Source organism: Ursus arctos, unplaced genomic scaffold (assembly GCF_023065955.2).
Source record: "Ursus arctos isolate Adak ecotype North America unplaced genomic scaffold, UrsArc2.0 scaffold_5, whole genome shotgun sequence".
Taxonomy (NCBI): Eukaryota; Metazoa; Chordata; class Mammalia; order Carnivora; family Ursidae; genus Ursus; species Ursus arctos.
In genome coordinates, this window is record NW_026623067.1 from 55,970,797 (window position 1) to 55,989,589 (window position 18,793).

The 18,793-nt window shown below is 36.9% G+C and overlaps 1 protein-coding gene across 2 annotated transcripts in view; it reads left to right on the forward strand.

The window, feature by feature from the left end:
* The window catches only part of SLC30A5 (solute carrier family 30 member 5), a 35,528-nt gene extending 23,285 nt beyond the window's left edge, over nucleotides 1-12,243 (forward strand). For both annotated transcript variants that reach the window (XM_026498858.4, XM_044384139.3), the window contains exons 10-16: nucleotides 141-349; nucleotides 1,728-1,885; nucleotides 3,147-3,276; nucleotides 5,513-5,714; nucleotides 6,357-6,583; nucleotides 9,417-9,545; nucleotides 10,134-12,243. In XM_026498858.4, coding sequence (XP_026354643.1) covers nucleotides 141-349; nucleotides 1,728-1,885; nucleotides 3,147-3,276; nucleotides 5,513-5,714; nucleotides 6,357-6,583; nucleotides 9,417-9,545; nucleotides 10,134-10,304 — 1,226 coding nt within the window. In that variant the 3' untranslated portion in view covers nucleotides 10,305-12,243. The remainder of the gene's footprint in view (nucleotides 1-140; nucleotides 350-1,727; nucleotides 1,886-3,146; nucleotides 3,277-5,512; nucleotides 5,715-6,356; nucleotides 6,584-9,416; nucleotides 9,546-10,133) is intronic.
* Nucleotides 12,244-18,793: the final 6,550 nt, after the last annotated feature.

Here is an 18,793-nt window from a genome sequence, read left to right on the forward strand (position 1 = left end):
GATGTTGAAATCATTTACTTAATTTGGGAATTTGTTCAGTGCTTGCATTTCGTGCTGACAGATTCTGTGTTGGTTTTGGTAGCTTAATATTTTAAAACTTTTGTCATGTTGTTGTTTTCTCTTTTTTTTTTTTTTAAAAGCTGCCAACATCTTATCATCTCCTTCCAAGAGAGGACAGAAAGGCACCCTAATTGGATATTCTCCTGAAGGAACACCTCTTTATAACTTCATGGGTGATGCTTTCCAACATAGTTCCCAATCGATCCCCAGGTTTATTAAGGAATCACTAAAGCAAATTCTTGAGGAGAATGACTCTAGGCAGATCTTTTACTTCTTGTGCTTGAATCTGGTAAGATTTTTATATATTTGTGACATATCTTAAAAACGTAATCTTTTAATTTTGACAGTTCTGGTATAATTTTAGTAATTCCCAGATTTCTGATAATTAGAGAGGGGCTAAAATTATATTTTCTCTCAGTCATAGGAAGATTACAGGATCATATTCAGACTTAAGCAAACAATTTTTTTAAAGATTATTTATTTATTTATTTGACAGAGAGGCAGCGAGAGAGGGAACACAAGCAGGGGGAGTGGGAGAGGGAGAAGCAGGCTTCCCGCTGAGCAGGGAGCCCGATGTGAGGCTCGATCCCAGAACGCCGGGATCACGACCCGAGCTGGAGGCAGAGGCTTAACAACTGAGCCACCCAGGCGCCCCATTAAGCAAACAATTTTTGAGGCATTTTAGATGCATTAGTTTAGTGTGCTATTTTAAATCAGGAAATACAGTAGCCTGAAAGGTTTTTATCTACTTCTTATAGGATCTCACCATAGACCAGATTGCTAACATTTTATACCCTAGTTTACTGAGTTCTACAGACCTAAATGAATCTTTTTTTTTAAGATTTTATTTATTTATTTGACAGAGAGAGAGACAGCCAGAGAGAGAGGGAACACAAGCAGGGGGAGTGGGAGAGGAAGAAGCAGGCTCCCAGCGGAGGAGCCTGATGTGGGGCTCGATCCCATAACGCCGGGATCACGCCCTGAGCCGAAGGCAGACGCTTAACAACTGAGCCACCCAGGCACCCCAGATGAATCTCCTTTTAAATAATTTATAAGATGAACATACCTGATTTAATGTAGTATCTTACAGTTGTGTTTTTTTTTTTTAAAGATTTATTCATTTGTCAGAGAGCGCAAGCTGGGGGAGTAGCAGGCAGGGGAGAAGCAGGCTCCCGGCTGAGCAAGGAGCCCAATATGGGACTTGATCCCAGGACTCTGGGATCATGACCTGAGCCAAAGGCAGATGCTTAACCCAACTGAGCCACCCAGGTGTCCCTATCTTACAGTTTATATGAAATGAAATAAAGTGGCAGTTATATCTTCAAGTAAAGTTTGCATAATAAAAGGTTAAGGGGGCGCCTGCTGGCTCCGTGGGTTAAGTGCCTGCCTTCGGCTCAGGTCATGATCTCAGGGTGCTGGGATCGAAGCCCTGCTTCAGGCTCCCTGCTTGGTGGGGAGCCTGCTTCTCCCTCTCCCTCTGCCTGTCGCTCCCCTCCTCGTATTCAATTGCTCCCCCCCTCTCTCTGTCAAATAAATAAAAAAATCTTTAAAAAAAAAGGTTTTTTTTAACTTAAAGGTTTAAATTCTCATGATTAAGTTCTAATAAATCTCTTGAAATGGTATTTCCTAACATATTTCTCCCCTATTTTTCTTTAAATTTATTGTAGCTTTTTACCTTTGTGGAATTATTCTATGGCGTGTTGACCAATAGTCTGGGTCTGATCTCAGATGGATTTCACATGCTCTTTGACTGCTCTGCTTTGGTCATGGGGCTTTTTGCAGCCCTGATGAGTAGATGGAAAGCAACTCGCATTTTCTCTTATGGGTAGGTACACTGACCATCAGGGTGATATAACACAACGAAAAAATCTTAAGGGCAAATTCCATCTTACGGAATAAAATTTTATTACTTTTTTTTTTAAGATTTTATTTATTTATTTGACAGAGAGAGAGAGACAGCCAGCAAGAGAGGGAACAGGGGGGAGTGGGAGATGAAGAAGCAGGCCCCCAGTGGAGCAGGGAGCCTGGTGCGGGCTCAATCCCAGGACGCTGGGATCATGACCTGAGCCGAAGGCAGACACTTAATGACTGAGCCACCAGGCGCCCCAAAATTTTGTTACTTTTAATACAAATAATTTTTCAGAGCTTTAGTTTTCTTTAAATTGAAGTAGATACGAGGAAATAAATCAAGCATATGGTAAATAGTAAATGGCAGTAAGCTCAAGATTATATTCCCTGACTAATTCCTCTTGTAAGGAGAGAGCAAAAATCAGATTTTGGGGGGCGCCTGGGAGGCTCAGTCGTTAAGTGTCTGCCTTCGGCCCAGGGTGTGATCCCAGCATTCTGGAATCGAGCCCTGCATGAGGCTCCTCTGCTGGGAGCCTGCTTCTTCCTCTCCCACTCCCCCTGCTTGTGTTCCCTCTCTCGCTGGCTGTGTCTCTCTCTCTCTGTCAAATAAATAAAATCTTTAAAAAAAAAAAAAATCAGATTTTGAGCTCTTTGCCTAACAGTTTATTGGAGACAATGGAATGTGCATGGTCATTTGCATCTTTGCTGTTAGAAATAGTATTCAAAATTTGAAGAGGCTATGCATGAAATATCCTTTCATCAACTGAATAATTCAGTTCAAAAATATTAGAATCCTTGATTTGTACAAAGAATTGTGATAAGACCTACCTTGAACAGATTGATAAATTCAGCTCTTTTCAACTGTTAATATTTTGAAAGATAGGTGAGCCAAAAATACAAATAATTTTGGTACAAAGCAGAATCTGTGTGCTGTGACAGAGGTACAGAGCCCATCGAGAGAGCCCATTAAAGGGAGAGAAGGATCTTGTTAAGAAAGTCTTTGTGTAAGGGGAAACATTGAAGAAGGACTTTGATAAACATTTATAATTACAACAAACTTAAGTGCAGAAGGACTCTTCCAGCATTAGTATGGTGTTTAAAATCTTGGTAATTTTCTGATTGTATTATTTATGTACATAGTTGAAAATCTGAACTTACATCCTCTTTTGTAACGTAACATTTATACTTTGAAAATATTTGTCATTTTCCTTTTTTAAAAATATATTCTACACTTTTAGGTATGGCCGAATAGAAATTCTCTCTGGATTTATTAATGGACTTTTTCTAATGGTAATAGCTTTTTTTGTGTTTATGGAGTCAGTGGCTAGATTAATTGATCCTCCGGAATTAGACACACACATGTTAACAGTAAGTTTTTATTTTCCTGTTTGAATTTCTATTCATACCCCCTACCCTACAGCCTTTTCCATGCTAAAGTTTAACTATTGTAGTTATTGATCTAGGAAGGTTCTATTTTATTTTTTAATTTAAATTAACATAATTTCTTATCTTGTGTTTATTACACTGCTGACTCTTAGAAATTAATCCTTTTCTCTAATATTTTAGTCAGAATATTAGATGACAGTCTAAGACATACAATTTCTTTCTGACTTATTAAATGTTTTTGTGTGAAGATGTGGTTTTTAAATACCTGAGGAAATTTGCAAAATGTTAGAGATAGAATCAGAAAAATATTATCATTTTAAAGGCTTTACTTTGTTGATTGTACTACTGCTGTAGTAGTTTATAATGTTCTCCCTGTACCTCCAGACCTTTGCATGTGCTGTTTCTTGTAGTTGGCATGCCCTTTCCTCACATCTGCTTTTCAGCCTTTGTCAGGACTTTGCTTATATGTCTCTTCCAGTGAGATACTTTCCCTTAATCTCCCTCTCTTCCCTCCTTGAAGTTTGATAGCTTTCCCTTTCTCAGTATTGCTGTTATGTCTTGCTTTCTTTTTTCTTTTTTTTTTTTTTAAGCAACATTGAGTTATAACTCCTTTGTCTTTCTTCCACAATTAAAGATGTGAGTGAAGTATCTTCAGGACCTGAATTGTCAGTCATTAACTCTTAAACTCTAGCACCTGGCTTGTAGTAGGAAATCAGCAATTAATTGTCAAATGATTGTAAGCAGTTATGAATCTGGTTGCTGGAAGCATATATTAGTAAAATGCTTTGGATTACAGTTTGGAAATATATTTTGAATTTTAAATACTTATATCTTTTGACCTTTAATATTTACTACAGAAATATTTGCAAAAAATATTTGCACAGATGTGTAAAGGTGCATGATTCCTTGTGCCATTGCTCACAATGGTAAAAAAAAAAAAAAAATGTCCACCAAGGAAAAGACTAGTTAAAGAAAGAAAGCTGTCATTCTTAGGATACTATACAGCCAATAAAAAGAATGAGGCATATCTATATACACTGGCATGAACAATACTTATAAACTGTACTAAGTTAAAAAAAATTCCAAAGCAGCATTATAATATGCTATTATTGGTTGAAAAAGGTGTTTATGTATGTGTTTTAGTATGTGCGTAGAAAGTACACCATTCTCTTAGTGACTAATTTTGGGGGGTTAGATAACAGGGGGCTTGCACTTTCTACATTATTTTTTCTGATGAAGTCTATACAAATAAAGTATTTATCATTAGAGGAGAACTATTTGAGATAATGGGGTCTCTGTATGCAATATTTGATTTAATTCAAAATTCAATAACCATTTTCAAGTTCATAAAGTTAACTAAAATTTTAAAATCTGACAGATAAATGGTCTGAGCCTCAGTAAGAAGTGTATAATTTCCATACATGTTTACTAAAGTAAATCTCGTGTCTTACAATCTTTGGAAATTAATTAGAATTATCTGTCCCCATTATTGTTATATATTCTTTTTATAAATCAAGTGGATTTCTCTAAAGGAGAAATTGTAATGAATGTAAATTAAATAACACCCTGAACTATCCAAAATCATTTTATAAGAGAGGATAATCAAGGGTAAGTGACTTTGTTTATCCTTTGGGTTGTTATATGGCATTATTAAATCAGGATCATTCAGTTTGTTTAAAAAAAAAAAGGTGAAAGATTACTATTACATGTCTGTTTTTCCATTATACTTTTTGTTACTTTGGGAAATTTTACTGTATTTTAAGAAACATAGTAAGATTGTATGTATTTGGAATCCACTAGTTATAAATTATAATCATTGCCTTACGAAATGAAATTTATCTGGTAATATAAACGAGATTTCGGCTACAGTGCATACTTGCTCTAGTAAGCAGTACTTTCAAGCTCTATTCAAATAAAACAAAGTTCTAGAATAACTTATTCATAAACCATGAACCAAGTACATGTTCTTCACTTGATTAAAGCAAGTCCAAATTCCTCTACTTGTCAAAACTTTGCTGTTTGAAAGTTGAAATGTTTCTTCTAAAATAGTCTAAAATCTGCTTTTTAAAAATTTTGGTTTTCCTTATTGAACTTAGGTTTTACCAAAAATACTTTGAAAACTGTAAACAGAAAAACATATTTAGATATATAGTAACTTTAAATAACAAATATATTTTTAAAATTACAAATTTAAAGGTTTTCTTTTCTCCTTTACTAGCCAGTCTCAGTTGGAGGGCTGATAGTAAACCTTATTGGTATCTGTGCCTTTAGCCATGCCCATAACCATAACCATGGAGCTTCTCAGGGAAGCTGTCATTCATCTGATCACAGTCATTCCCACCATATGCATGGACACAGTGACCATGGGCATGGTCACAGCCACGGATCTGCAGGCAGAGGCATGAATGCTAACATGAGGGGTGAGTCCTTGACAAATACTGTCCTACTTTCCAACTGTTATCAATTGACGTTGACACTGTCTTATTTGTATTAAATGTTAGGCTTCTGGTACAGTTTTATTTTTGAAAAACAGTCTGTGGCTAAAAAAATGAAGTCATCTGCTGTAGAAAATGCTTACATTCGTTCATAAATGTCAATTTTTAAACAGATTATTAGAGTCCTTTTCATAGTGACATTTACATAAATATTATTTGGAAGGGAAATACTGTGTCATTATGAACTTTTACTACAGAAGAACCAGGAAATTTTTATTGTACTGTAAAATATATAGGGGAAGTATTTATCACTTACTGTATTGAATTATTTATTGTGATTGTTTAATTTGGGTAATGTCAAAACATGGCTCTTGTGTGATTTCTAGGAAAACCAAACCATCATAAAACTCACTACTCTGTGCTATAGTTGCCTGTATCTTTCCCTTTTGACCATTGTGCCATGAATTCTTTGAGAGCGGTGACCATGTTTTTTTTGTTTTGTTTTTTTAAGTACTATCCCCTAGCAGAATCAGGAGCATAGTAGGTGCCCAGTAATACTTATGAAATGGATAAAGGAACTAAATTAGATGTGCTTTAATTTTTAATGTTTTCATATTTTACTTCTAGGTGTATTTCTACATGTTTTGGCAGATACACTTGGCAGTATTGGTGTGATCGTATCCACAGTTCTTATAGAGCAGTTTGGATGGTTCATTGCTGATCCCCTCTGTTCTCTCTTTATTGCTATATTAATATTTCTCAGTGTTGTTCCACTGATTAAAGATGCCTGTCAAGTCCTACTTTTGAGACTGCCACCGGAATATGAAAAAGAACTACATGTTGCTTTAGAAAAGGTATTGTGTGTAATTTCTTCACTATATTTTTTCCTTTTAAAATAGCATTTAAAAATGATTAATTAATTAATTAAATAGCATTTGAAATTGAGTAAGTTGACCCGACTACAAATGTGCAAAATATGAATTAAAAAATACAGTTTCATTTAAAGGACATAAAAAGGGGCACCTAGGTGGCTCAGTTGGTTAAGCAACTGACTTTTGATTTCAGCTCAAGTCATGGTCTTAGGGTCATGAGATAGAGCCCTGCGTCAGGCTCTGCATGGAGCCTGCTTAACATTCTCAGTCCTTCTCCCTCTGCGCCCCCCCAACTTGTTTGTGCATGCACACTCTCACTCTCTCTTTCAAAAATAAATAAATAACATATAAAAGAGGGAGTGAACAAATGGAGAAATTTTTCGTGGATGGGAAACTGTATTGTGAAGTTGTTGTATTTCTTTCATTTAAATCTCAGTACAGTTGCCTCTCCTGGGCAGTACACGATAAAACTCTTGTAGTAACTTTTGAACATAAATGGGGGAAAAATTTTGAATACAAGAACAAAAATAGAACTCAAGAGAAAAAAAGGCAGACAAGGGGAAAATATTTGCAGCACATATAAACAGGCAGAGACTTACTATCCATAATTTTTTAAATCAAGAAAAAGTCTTGTAGGAAAATGGACTAAGAATATAAACCGGCAGGGGCGCCTGGGTGGCTCAGTCGTTAAGCAACTGCCTTTGGCTCAGGGCGTGATCCCAGCGTTCTGGGATCGAGCCCCATGTCAGGCTCATCCTCTGGGAGCCTGCTTCTTCCTCTCCCACTCCCCCTGCTTGTGTTCCCCCTCTCACTGGCTGTCTCTCTGTCAAATAAATAAATAAAATCTTAAAAATATATATATATAAACTGGCAATTCATAAAAAAAACAAATACAAAATAAATGTTTTTCAGCTTGTGGTCTGCCGTATCTTTTTTTTTTTTTTTTTTTTTTTTAAGATTTTATATTTAAGCGGTACCTGGGTGGCTCAGTTGGTTAAATGTCTGCCTTCAGTTCAGGTATGTCCTGGGGTCGAGTCCCACATCGGCTCCTTGCTCAGCAGGGAGTCTGCTTCTCCCTCTCCTCCCTGCTTGTGCTCTCTCTCACTTGCTCTCTCAAATAAATAAATAATTTTTTCTTCTTCTTCTTCTTTTTTTTTTTTTTAAGATTTTCTATTTAAGGGGCACCTGGGTGGCTCAGTTGGTTAAGCCTTCGACTCTTGATTTTGGCTCAGGTCATGATCTCAGGGTCCTGGGATTGAGCACCACATCAGTCTCTGCATTCAGCAGGGAATCTGCTTGAGGTTCTCTCTTCCTGTCCCTCAGCCCTTGCCCCCACTAATGCATGTGCTCTCTTGCTCTCTAAAATAAATTTTTAAAAATAATTTTATTTTTAAGTAGTCTGTACACCGAGCGTGGGGCTCAAACCCACAACCCTGAGATCAAGAGTCACAGGTTCTACTGACTGAGCCAGGCAGGCACCCCTCATTTTTTTTTAAGTAATCTCTACACTCAACATGGGCCTCAAACTCACAACCCCAAGATCAAGAGTCATGTGGGTTTTGTTTTTGTTTTTTTTTTAAAGATATTTTTAAAATTTATTTGAAGAGAGTACAAGCAGGGGGAGCAGCAGGCAGAGGGAGAAGCAGGCTCCCGCTGAGCAAGGAGCCCCACACGGGTCTCAATCCCAGGACCCCGGGATCATGACCTGAGCCAAAGGCAGATGCTACCGACTGAGTCACCCAGGTGCCCCAAGAGTCACATGTTCAGGCGCCCTTGCCATATCGTATTAAATTAGGATCTACTGATGAAAAGTTGTTATCTTGAATATTTAAGGAATAATATCTTAACCCACTGTTTTCATAAATAAAATTAGTAGTTTTCTCACCTTCTTGTTAGTGAATACTACATCCAACTAAAAGGAAAAAAGTTTTATTTCAAAAATAATTTATGCCCATTATGGAAAACTTCAAAATATATATATATTTTTATTTAAGTAATCTCTGCCACTAGTGTGGAGCTTGAACTCACATGTTCTACCAGCTGAGCCAACCAGGCGCCCCTGGAAAGAAACACTTTTAAAATGTGCTTTTCTATATTAAGATATTTTGAAAATACGGATACCTGAGTGGCTCAGTTAGTTAAACGTCTGCCTTCTGCTCAGGTCATGATCCCAGGGCCCTGGGATCCAGCCCTGTCTCAGGGCTCCCTGCTCAGAGGAGAGTCTGATTCTATCTCTCAAATAAATAATAAATAAAATCTTTTTTTAAAGATATTTTGAAAATAAAAATGATGAAAACTATGTTGTACTACTTTGTAAATTTCCCCCATTTAGTTATGTCATGTTGATAGATACTCCCATACTGATTGTAGTGTTACGTTGTATGCAATGTCTGTTACTTATTTAATCAGTTCATTGTTAAACATAGAAGATATCTTTTGAATGTGTTTATATAACCATTAAATATGTGAATGTGTAAGGAAACCAAGTAGTCCATTGAAAGTATCTAATGTTTAGAAAAGGCAAAGTACCTTTTAAAGAGGTGAAAATGGGTATGCAGCTATTGAGTGTGAAGACATCTGTAACCCCCATTCATTTCCTATCCAAAGCTGTCTTCCCTGACATCACTCCCAGTTCAAAATATTTTAGGCACCTTTACTTCAAACAAGTTGTCCCTTTCTTTTCTCACTTCTTTTCCTTCCGTATTATCTTTTTTAAAATCAGCTTAATAGTGGTTTCTGGACCAAAAAGATTGCTTTGTGTTAAGTGAATTAGCCTCTTAAGTCCATTTATATCACCTGTCCTTTTATTTGACAGATACAGAAAATTGAAGGATTAATATCATACCGAGACCCTCATTTTTGGCGTCATTCAGCTAGTGTTGTGGCAGGAACGATTCATATACAGGTGACATCCGATGTGCTGGAACAAAGAATAGTACAGCAGGTGATAATCTTTTGTTTTTAAAGTAATTTCATTTGAGTTAATTCATGCATAAACTGGGACGCATTATAAATTATACTTTGAGTAATCATGTAACTGTTCAAAAACATCAATCTTTTAGCTGTCCAAGGATAATCTAACTTATTTTTTATATCTAGATTTGTTTTCTACCCCAAAAATGGTTAAAATAAAATTAAGTTTCAGTATTTAGATGACAAGCTTAAGTGAATGTAAAAAAATTTACTTATGATCCACCTTGGCTCCCAATTGATTGTTCAGAAATAAATTATTATAATTAATAATAATCACAGTCAAGTTGGCGAGGTTAGGATCAAAGTAGTTCCTATATTCCTATTCTAAACCTACCATGTTGGAAACAAAAGCTGTTTCTCTTTTCAACTTTGAATGTCAGGTCAGTAATTTACTGGCCATCTAAAGGATATAGCTAACATTTGACCAAGTGAATAATAAACATTACTTTGAGGATTATCTTTGGCTATCTGTGGCTATGAAAAAAAATGTAATACCAGTTATTTAAGATATGCACTATATTAATATAAATGCTTTAAAATGTATGGGTTTTGATAACAGGTTACAGGAATACTTAAAGATGCTGGAGTAAACAATTTAACAATTCAAGTGGAAAAAGAGGCATACTTTCAACATATGTCCGGCCTAAGTACTGGATTTCATGATGTTCTAGCTATGACAAAACAAATGGAGTCCATGAAATACTACAAAGATGGTACTTACATCATGTGAGATAACTCGAGAAATACCTCTGGGGTATGAACAATGAAGACTAAATTACTCGGTATTTATAATATTGCCAGAAGGAAGAAAATTGCACATAATTGTACAGAAACATATTGCTGTATTTGAAAAAAATTCTAGAGTTCCCTACTATTGGATCAAGGAGTCTTTCTTAAAGGAAATTTAAATACAGAATGAAGCATTAATTGTACAAGTAAAATAGTTACTTGAATTATGTGTATAACAGGAATCTTAAAATTTGAGTGAACATGATGTATCACGTCATCTTCAAAAATGAACATATAATGATGGATTCTAGTGAAGACCAAAATTACTTCTGTGTGTTTACTTTCTGTGAGAAAGCATCTCCATTGTAAATAATGTACTTACATGTTTATTACAAAGACCCAAATGAAAAATTTTTAGTCAATTTTTTGCATAGCCCTAGGATAAAATAGGAATAAAAGTTCTATATTTATGGATTTTCTGTATATAAAACTGGTTTCTAATTATAACTTAAATCCAGTAAGTAAAAGCTGTATTGCCACTTTAAATGTAAACTAAATTATTTGGGAGAAACCAACCACTGAAATGAGACAAGCAGTGAGAATAGGGAAGTATAACATTATTGATGTATTACAAAAACCAACCACTCTGTAAAATAAATTTTTTTACTTTTGGTAATATTTGCAAATGAATAATTACTTTATTAGGGTAAAGAACTTATACTAAGTTGTGTGCATTATTCGATCACTTGTCTTCTTCCTCTGAAGTAGAATATTCCATTTCTTGTTATGCATCTGCCATTCCAAGTTGCTTGTCAAGCTGGTATCCAAGCAATGAAAGGGTTCTCATCTTTTTGTTTAGCTCCATATTTTGTGGAACAACCAGTTGAGAGAATCATAAATAATGTCAATTCACATTTGAATTTTCTGCCTTTTTAAACGTAATTTTTAAAAAAATTTCTGGAACATGTAGATCTATAAGAAGTATCAAAGAATAGGTAGTTATTTTAAAGTTTAGTAAGTAAATCTTGTCCGTAAGTACTTAGACACCATGAAATCAAAATACCTACCCTGTAACTATTTTCTATAGCAATATCAAATTTATATTTTTTCATTTCCAATTTAAACTGAATCTATAGTCTGAAAAAAACTGTATGATAGGTAGATCTATAATAATATATGCAGTTTTATGAACACCAAAGAATGTTGTTCAAAAGAAACTTTTGAATACCTATTTATAAGCATTTGAATATTTTCATTCTTAGAATAGGAATTTTGATAAGTAGGATGAATTAATTTTAGTATGGGTACTATTTTTTTAACTATACCATAACAGCAAACATGTATTGTAAATCATATTTTTATCTTAACAATTTTAATATGTGAGAGGTTTTAGAAATTTGTTATAAGTTATTTTGATATTCTTTGTCTTATCTTTACACATTTTCTGGTCCAGAATCTTCAATACATAATTAAAATTTTTGAGTGGTGGGAAAATAATTGCATATTGATGTTTTAATGCAATTTTGGTATGTTAAAAAAATGTTTAAGTAAATAGGTATAATAAATATTGCACCGTTACTAAAATTGCCATTTCCTAGGAAACATATAACAGCAGAAAAATTAAATTACTGTGATGAGAGATAAGGTGAGACATAGGGCGGGGGCTTGAAGGGGATCCAGATGGGAAGTAGGGAAACCAGTATTAAGAGCACCAGGGTACGGGTACTAACTCATACAAACATTTTTTTAGGCAAATCATCTTCTCTGGATATCTTTTTTTTTTCTCTTGTACATGAAACCAGAATAAAATTTGCTCAAGTTCATAGGGTTATGAGGAGCAAAAGAAATAATGTATGTGAAATGAATTGAAAAAAATTTTTCGTAATGAGTTGAAAGTTGAAAAGGGCTCAATAAAGTTGAGGAATTGTTATTATTCTAAACCTGCCTGCAAAGGTAGCTTTCATTAATTTGTCTGGGTTTTTTCCTATTACAATCAGCATCCCAAGAGATAAACTGTATTTTAATTGTATAAATAAGTTCAAAATAATACCCAAAACAGGCCTGTATAACAGTTCATTTGCTCCAAGAAGGGTGGTAGTGGTTGTTTACCACAACTATTAATTTCTCTCCTCTTCCTTTTCTCTGCAGCCGTTGTTTTTCCTGTATTACCAATTTGGGAGTTTGTGATTTCCACTTAGAATTAACTTTAGGGGCACCTGGGTGATTCAGTCATTTAAGCGGCTGCCTTTGGCTCAGGTCATGATCTCAGGGTCCTAGAATTGAGCCCTGCTTTGGGCTCTCCGCTCAGCAGCAAGTCTGCTTCTCCCTCTCCCTCTGTGATCTCTCTCACTTTCACTCTCTCTCAAATAAATAAAATCTTAAAAAAAGAATTAACTTTGCATCTGTTATAATGTAGATTTATTATTCCTTTACATAATAATTGATCAGACTTTAAACTTTCTAATTTTAATAGAATAATGAAGTTAGTTATAATTAGATATCTCTACCTAAGGGTTCTGGTTTTACTTTAAATTTAGATTATGATTCTCCCCTAAAATATATAGTATATTAATGCAGAGATATTTGTTTTTGCTAGTTAATGGTCACATGGTTCAGAATTTAAGAATAAATGGCAAAGGGGCGCCTGGGTGGCTCAGTCGTTAGGCATCTGCCTTCGGTTCAGGGCGTGATCCCTGCGCTCTGGGATGGAGCCCCACATCAGGCTCCTCCACTGGGAAGCCTGCTTCTTCCTCTCCCACTCCCCCTGCTTGTGTTCCCTCTCTCGCTGGCTGTCTCTATCTCTGTCAAATAAATAAATAAAATCTTTAAAAAAAAAAAGAATAAATGGCAAAAAGCCTCACACCCCTGTCACTCAGATACACAGCTCTCCTCTCTAGAAATTACCACACTTGTCAGTTTATCCTTACAGATATCTTATGAATATACATGTTTTTTTTCCTCTTAGAAATTATTCCAAACATTAAAAAGTAGCCCATTTTTTTTCCTTAGCTACATAGTATCCCTATTCATGCAGTTCTTAAGTTGGTTCCAATGTTTTGCTATTACAGACTGCTGATACAAACAGCTTTGCACAAATACTATTTTGCATATGTGCAAATAAATATGTAGAATATATTTCAGCATGCAGGATTTCAGAGTCAAGGGGTTTAGGACAGTTATAAATTTGAAAAATAAATTGTACTCCAAAGAGATTGTAACAGTTTACCTCCTCAGCAATGTTAGATGTCTTAAAATATTTTAAGACCGAGTGCTTGACTGACTCATTCAGTAGGGCATGTAACTCTTGATATGGTGGTGAATTCGAGACGCATGTTGGGCATAAAGATTACTTAGAAAAATAGATAAATAAAGCTCACATAATAAAAATTGGGTTTTTTTGAAGATTTTATTTATTTATTCGACTGAGAGAGTACAAGCAGGGAGAGCGGCAGGCAGAGGAAGAGGGAGAAGCAGCTCCCCCCCCCATTGAGTAGAGAGCCCAATGTGTGGCTTGATTCTAGGACCCTGGGATCGTGACCTGAGCCAAAGGCAGAGCCACCCATGCACCCCTCACATAATAAAAATTCTTTCAGAATTTTTTTATTTTTAAGACAAATTCTTAAAATTTAAGAATTTCAAGGCAAACATTTCTTTATAGCCTTAATTCATATGCAAGTTAAATATGCAGAGATTATACATAGATGCTAAACTGAGTTCAGATATAAAACCACTAATGTTCATTACATTTTTAGAGTGATTTTCAGAAGGAAAAATTTCTAGTAAATAGTGTGTAATACAATTAAAATGGTAAAATTGGATTTTTTAATCAAAAATTTTTCTATGCTTTGTTTGTTCCTTCTGTCCACAGTTCAGTTTCTGAGACAGATGATCAGTACTTTCTGCATATACAAATACGGTATTCTGTTACATTTTTTTTCTTCTCTGCTATTTTTGTTGAGGTACATTTAGGTGCACAATGAAATGAATTTTAAGCGCTCAGTTCAGTGAAGTGAGGATATGGAGCTACTGGAACTCAGTGCAAGTGGGAGAATGAAATGATACAACCACTTCGGAGAACTGTTTGCGTTTCTTTGAAAGTTTTAAACATACATCTACCCTGTGACCCAGCAATTCTCCTCCTAGGTATTTACCCAGGTTTACCCAAGAAATGGAAAGGTGTGTCCACAGGAAGACTTGTACAAGAATGTACATAATCATGATAACCAAAAACCAGAAACAACCCAAATATCCATTAAAAGAAGTAGTGCATTTATAATGGAACACTACTCAGCAGTTTAAAAAAAATTACTGTTTCAAAAATACAGGTAAATCTCAAAAACAGTATGTCAAGTGAAAGCAGCCCGACTCAAAAGAGTTCATACGTTATGATTACATGTACATGAAATCCAAGAACAAAGACCATACTGATAAAACACAGAAAATGGTTGGTATTTTCTATTGCTGTCGTAACAAATTACCACAAACTTAGGTGCTTAACACTAATTGTCTCACAGTCTGTGCGTCAGCAGTCTAATATGGGTGTCACTGGGCTAAAATCAAGGTGCTGCAGGACTGTGTTTATTACTTTTTTTTTTTTTTTTTAAGATTTTATTTATTTACTTGACAGAGAGACAGCCAGCGAGAGAGGGAACACAAGCAGGGGGAGTGGCTGAGGAAGAAGCAGGCTCCCAGCGGAGGAGCCCGATATAGGGCTTGATCCCAGAACTCTGGGATCACACCCTGAGCTGAAGGCAGATGCTTATCGACTGCGCTACCCGGGCACCCCAGAACTGTGTTTATTCCTGGAAGCTCTAGGGAAGAATCAATTTCCTTGCTCATTCAGGTGGTTGGCCCAATTCGGTGTTTGTGGTTGTAGGACTGAAGTCCCTGTTTCTTTGTTCATGTTCCCAGCTTCTAGAGGCCACCTATATTCCTTGGCTTCCTCCATCTTCACAGCCAGCAACAGTGGGTCATGTGCTCCTCACTCCTCAGATCTCTCCTGTTTCTTTCCCCACTGTTGCATCTTCTCCTGACCTACCTTTCTGACCTCCTCTTCTACTTTTAAGGATGCATGGAGTTACACCAGGCCCATCCAGGTAATCCAAAATAATCTCCTATCTCAAGGTCTTCAAAGTCCCTTTGCCGTGTAACATATTCAAAGGTATGTTCATATGCTCAGGTTGTAGGCATTCTGGCAAGGACATCTTGAGGGGGAGTAGCTCATTATTCTGCCTACTAATGGGGAGACAGTTCCCCAAGGGACATCTTTTTGAAGTGATGGGAATGTTCTTTATCTACATCCAGCATAGGTGTATATAATTGTCAAAATCTTGTAGCTTATAATTTACTTCTATATTATTGCATTTTCTTTTTTAAGTGTTCTTATCATTTGTTAGTGATTATTTAGAAGCTACTATATGCTAGGCACCATATAAGCAGATTACATGATCATCTCATGCATTTTTTTCTCCTAGTACTCTGGCATTACAATGTACTAAGCTTGCACTAACTGCTGTAGTTCAATAATGCAGTATGATGGAGCAGATTTTTTCAGGTACATATTGTTCCACTTTATTGCTATTTTCCATTTGAATTTAAAGACCAAGGAGGTTTTTCCCTGCAACAAAGTATAATACATAGATCTGTCAATATTAATATTCACATATTTAGGGAAAACCTAATAAAGAAAATAATAAAATACAATTGTTTATGGTTTTTTAAGCATTCAATAAGTTCATTCATACTCAACAAGAATTTACTGAAATCCTTTATACCAAGACACTCCTATAGGGCTAAAGTCATCAATGAAACAAAGTCCTGCCCTAATGGAGGAGACAGACTAATATGTGAAAAACAGTTTGTGATAAATACTGAAGAAAAGCAAATTATTAACCCCTTACCATGTATCAGATGGGCAACGTCCCAAGCAATAAATATGTAATTATTCCATTTTATTAATGAGGAAACTAAGGCGGAAAAAGGTTAATTAGGGGTACCTAGGAGGTTCAGTCGGTTAAGCCTTCTGCTCGGGTCATGATCCTGGAATCCTGGGATCGAGTCCCGAGTCGGGCTCCCTGCTCAGTAGGCAGCCTGCTTCTCCCTCTACCCTTCCCCGCCCCACCTCCATTTGTGTCCTTTCTCACTTGCTCACTCAAGTAAATAAATAAAAATCTTAAAAAAAAAAAAAAAGGAAAAGAAAAAATTAATTTGCCCCAAATCTTACGCCTGCTAAGTGGTCAATTTAACTTTCCAAACCAGGTACTCTGTTTTCAAGACTGACGCTCAACTGAAACAGAATACAAGGAGAGAGAGTAACAGGATGCTAGAGATTGGCCAGAGAGGATCTCTATGGAAGAAGACTTAAGAACCTGTTTTAAGTAAGGAGGTAAACAGTATCTAGTGTCCTAGACCGTCTTCTACCAGTATCCACTCTTATAGACAGAGCATCAAATGCAAAGGCATCTGAAGCAGGAGGTGCTTAACATGCTAGAAGAATAGCAAGAAAACCAGGGTGAGGGCAAAATCAGGCGGTGGTGTGAGGACATGGAAAACCTGGGGAGGGCTTTGAGGAAGGGACTGGAGCTGATAGCTTTCAAAAGGATCAAGGTAGCGGAGTGACAGTGCAATCTAGGTGAGAGTTAAAAGGCTTTTGCCAAAGTCCAAGTGAGTGAGAGAGGATGGTGACTTGGATGATGTAACGTGTTCATTGCTTCTTATTTATAAGTTTGCTGTTTAAGGGGAAAAAAATCAGACACAAACCCTTTCTTCAATACACTTATTACAGTGGAGAAGATAGGATGAAAAAAACTATCATTCAAGATTTGGAGAGATGTGGTGCCCTGAGGGAGTGGCAAGTTTCAGATTACAGAAGTTTCTTCTAGCTGAAGGGAAAAGGGTGTAGCTTCACGGAGGAGGTGGCATTGGACAGACTGATAGGACTGGTGGAAATAAGATGGCAAGGGCCTTAATTCCACCAGAGTGAACTGGGTAAACCCATTAGTAGTTTAGTTTTACATAATCGTGGCTTTTGAATATGGAATTAATTAAGAGCAGGGCGCTCGGGGTACTTGAATACCAGGTTACCATAGACCTATTATAGATCATCGTCTGGGGGTTAATTGTCCAGCCCTGTGAAAAACATTGGCTAAATTGCCCTGGCATACTTTTCAAGTGGGGTGTTCCATTTTGAAGTTGCTTAGATTTTCCATAGGAGCAAGATAGGAATGCCTAATCTGGAAGACTGCAGGTTGATACGGGGGCTAGACACTGGCCCAGGAACCAGGCTTTCTGCCATAGCTGTGATCTAAGGGCCAGGCACTTGTTCTCTGACATAAAATGACCGTGTTTGGATGCAGTGAATAGAAGATGATCCCTTTCAGTCCTGTGAAATCAAGGCAGTAGTCCTAAATTAATGTATGGAAACTGTTCTGTTAAAGGCACCTACCTATTTAGACGAGAGGCCTTGATGGCCTAGTATGTAAAGCAGGGTGGATGACACAAGAAGGTCTGATACGGCCTCTGTCTTTACAGGAAAGCAATAGTCACTGAGCATATAAAAATATGTAAAAGAGAATGAGGAGATACGTACCGGGAGAAATGAATGAAATAATACTGTGGGTTCAGAAGAGGAAGAACACTCTCCCAGGAACATTAGGGAAACCGTTACAGAGGAGAGGGCACACATTGTTAATAATCAGGAGAAATCAGTGGAATTAGCTATGATTTTGAGCTTGACCTGTCCTCATCCCGACCACGTGACAAATAGGCTTACACTGAGCTTTAGCTTCCTCGGGAGCATCACAGAGTTTTTGGAGGACCCGTGACCTTTCACCTACTCCCGCTTCTGACTCCACCAAACGGCTGATTGTCAGGTACAGCTGGGCACCATGCCAAGACAAATTGTGCTGTAAAGCTTCTGCTCCGTACCCCATGTTACTCAGGCTGCGCAGCCTTCTAGACAACTCACTCGGCAAAGACTGACTACTGTGTACCGTATGTCCGATACACAGGGAGTGGACTCCCGAAGAGAATCCTTACTTCACTTTCCAGGACGAGCAAGAGCCCTCTCACTCTCCATCGCCCCTCTTTTGCCCTTCCTCCTCTTCATTCCCTTTTATCTGCTTCGGTGTTCTTGTCATCACTTAGCACACAGGCTGTGTGTTATTACAATCCTTGTTACCACGATCCTTGTTACTACAAGGATTAAAGTTAGGCTTTCGGGCATCTGGCTGGCTCAGAGAAGGGAGTGACTCTCACCTCAGGGTCACAAGTTCGAGCCCCACAGTGGGTGTAGAGTTTACTAAAAAAATAATAATAAACCAAAAATAAAAGCTAGGGGTGCCTGGGTGGCTCAGTCAGTTAAGCGTCTGCTTTCGGCTCAGGTCATGATCTCAGGGTCCTGGGATCGAGCCCCGCATCCGGCTCCCTGCTCAGCAGAGAGCCTGCTTCTTCCTCTCCCACTCCCCCTGCTTGTGCTCTCTCTCTCTGTTA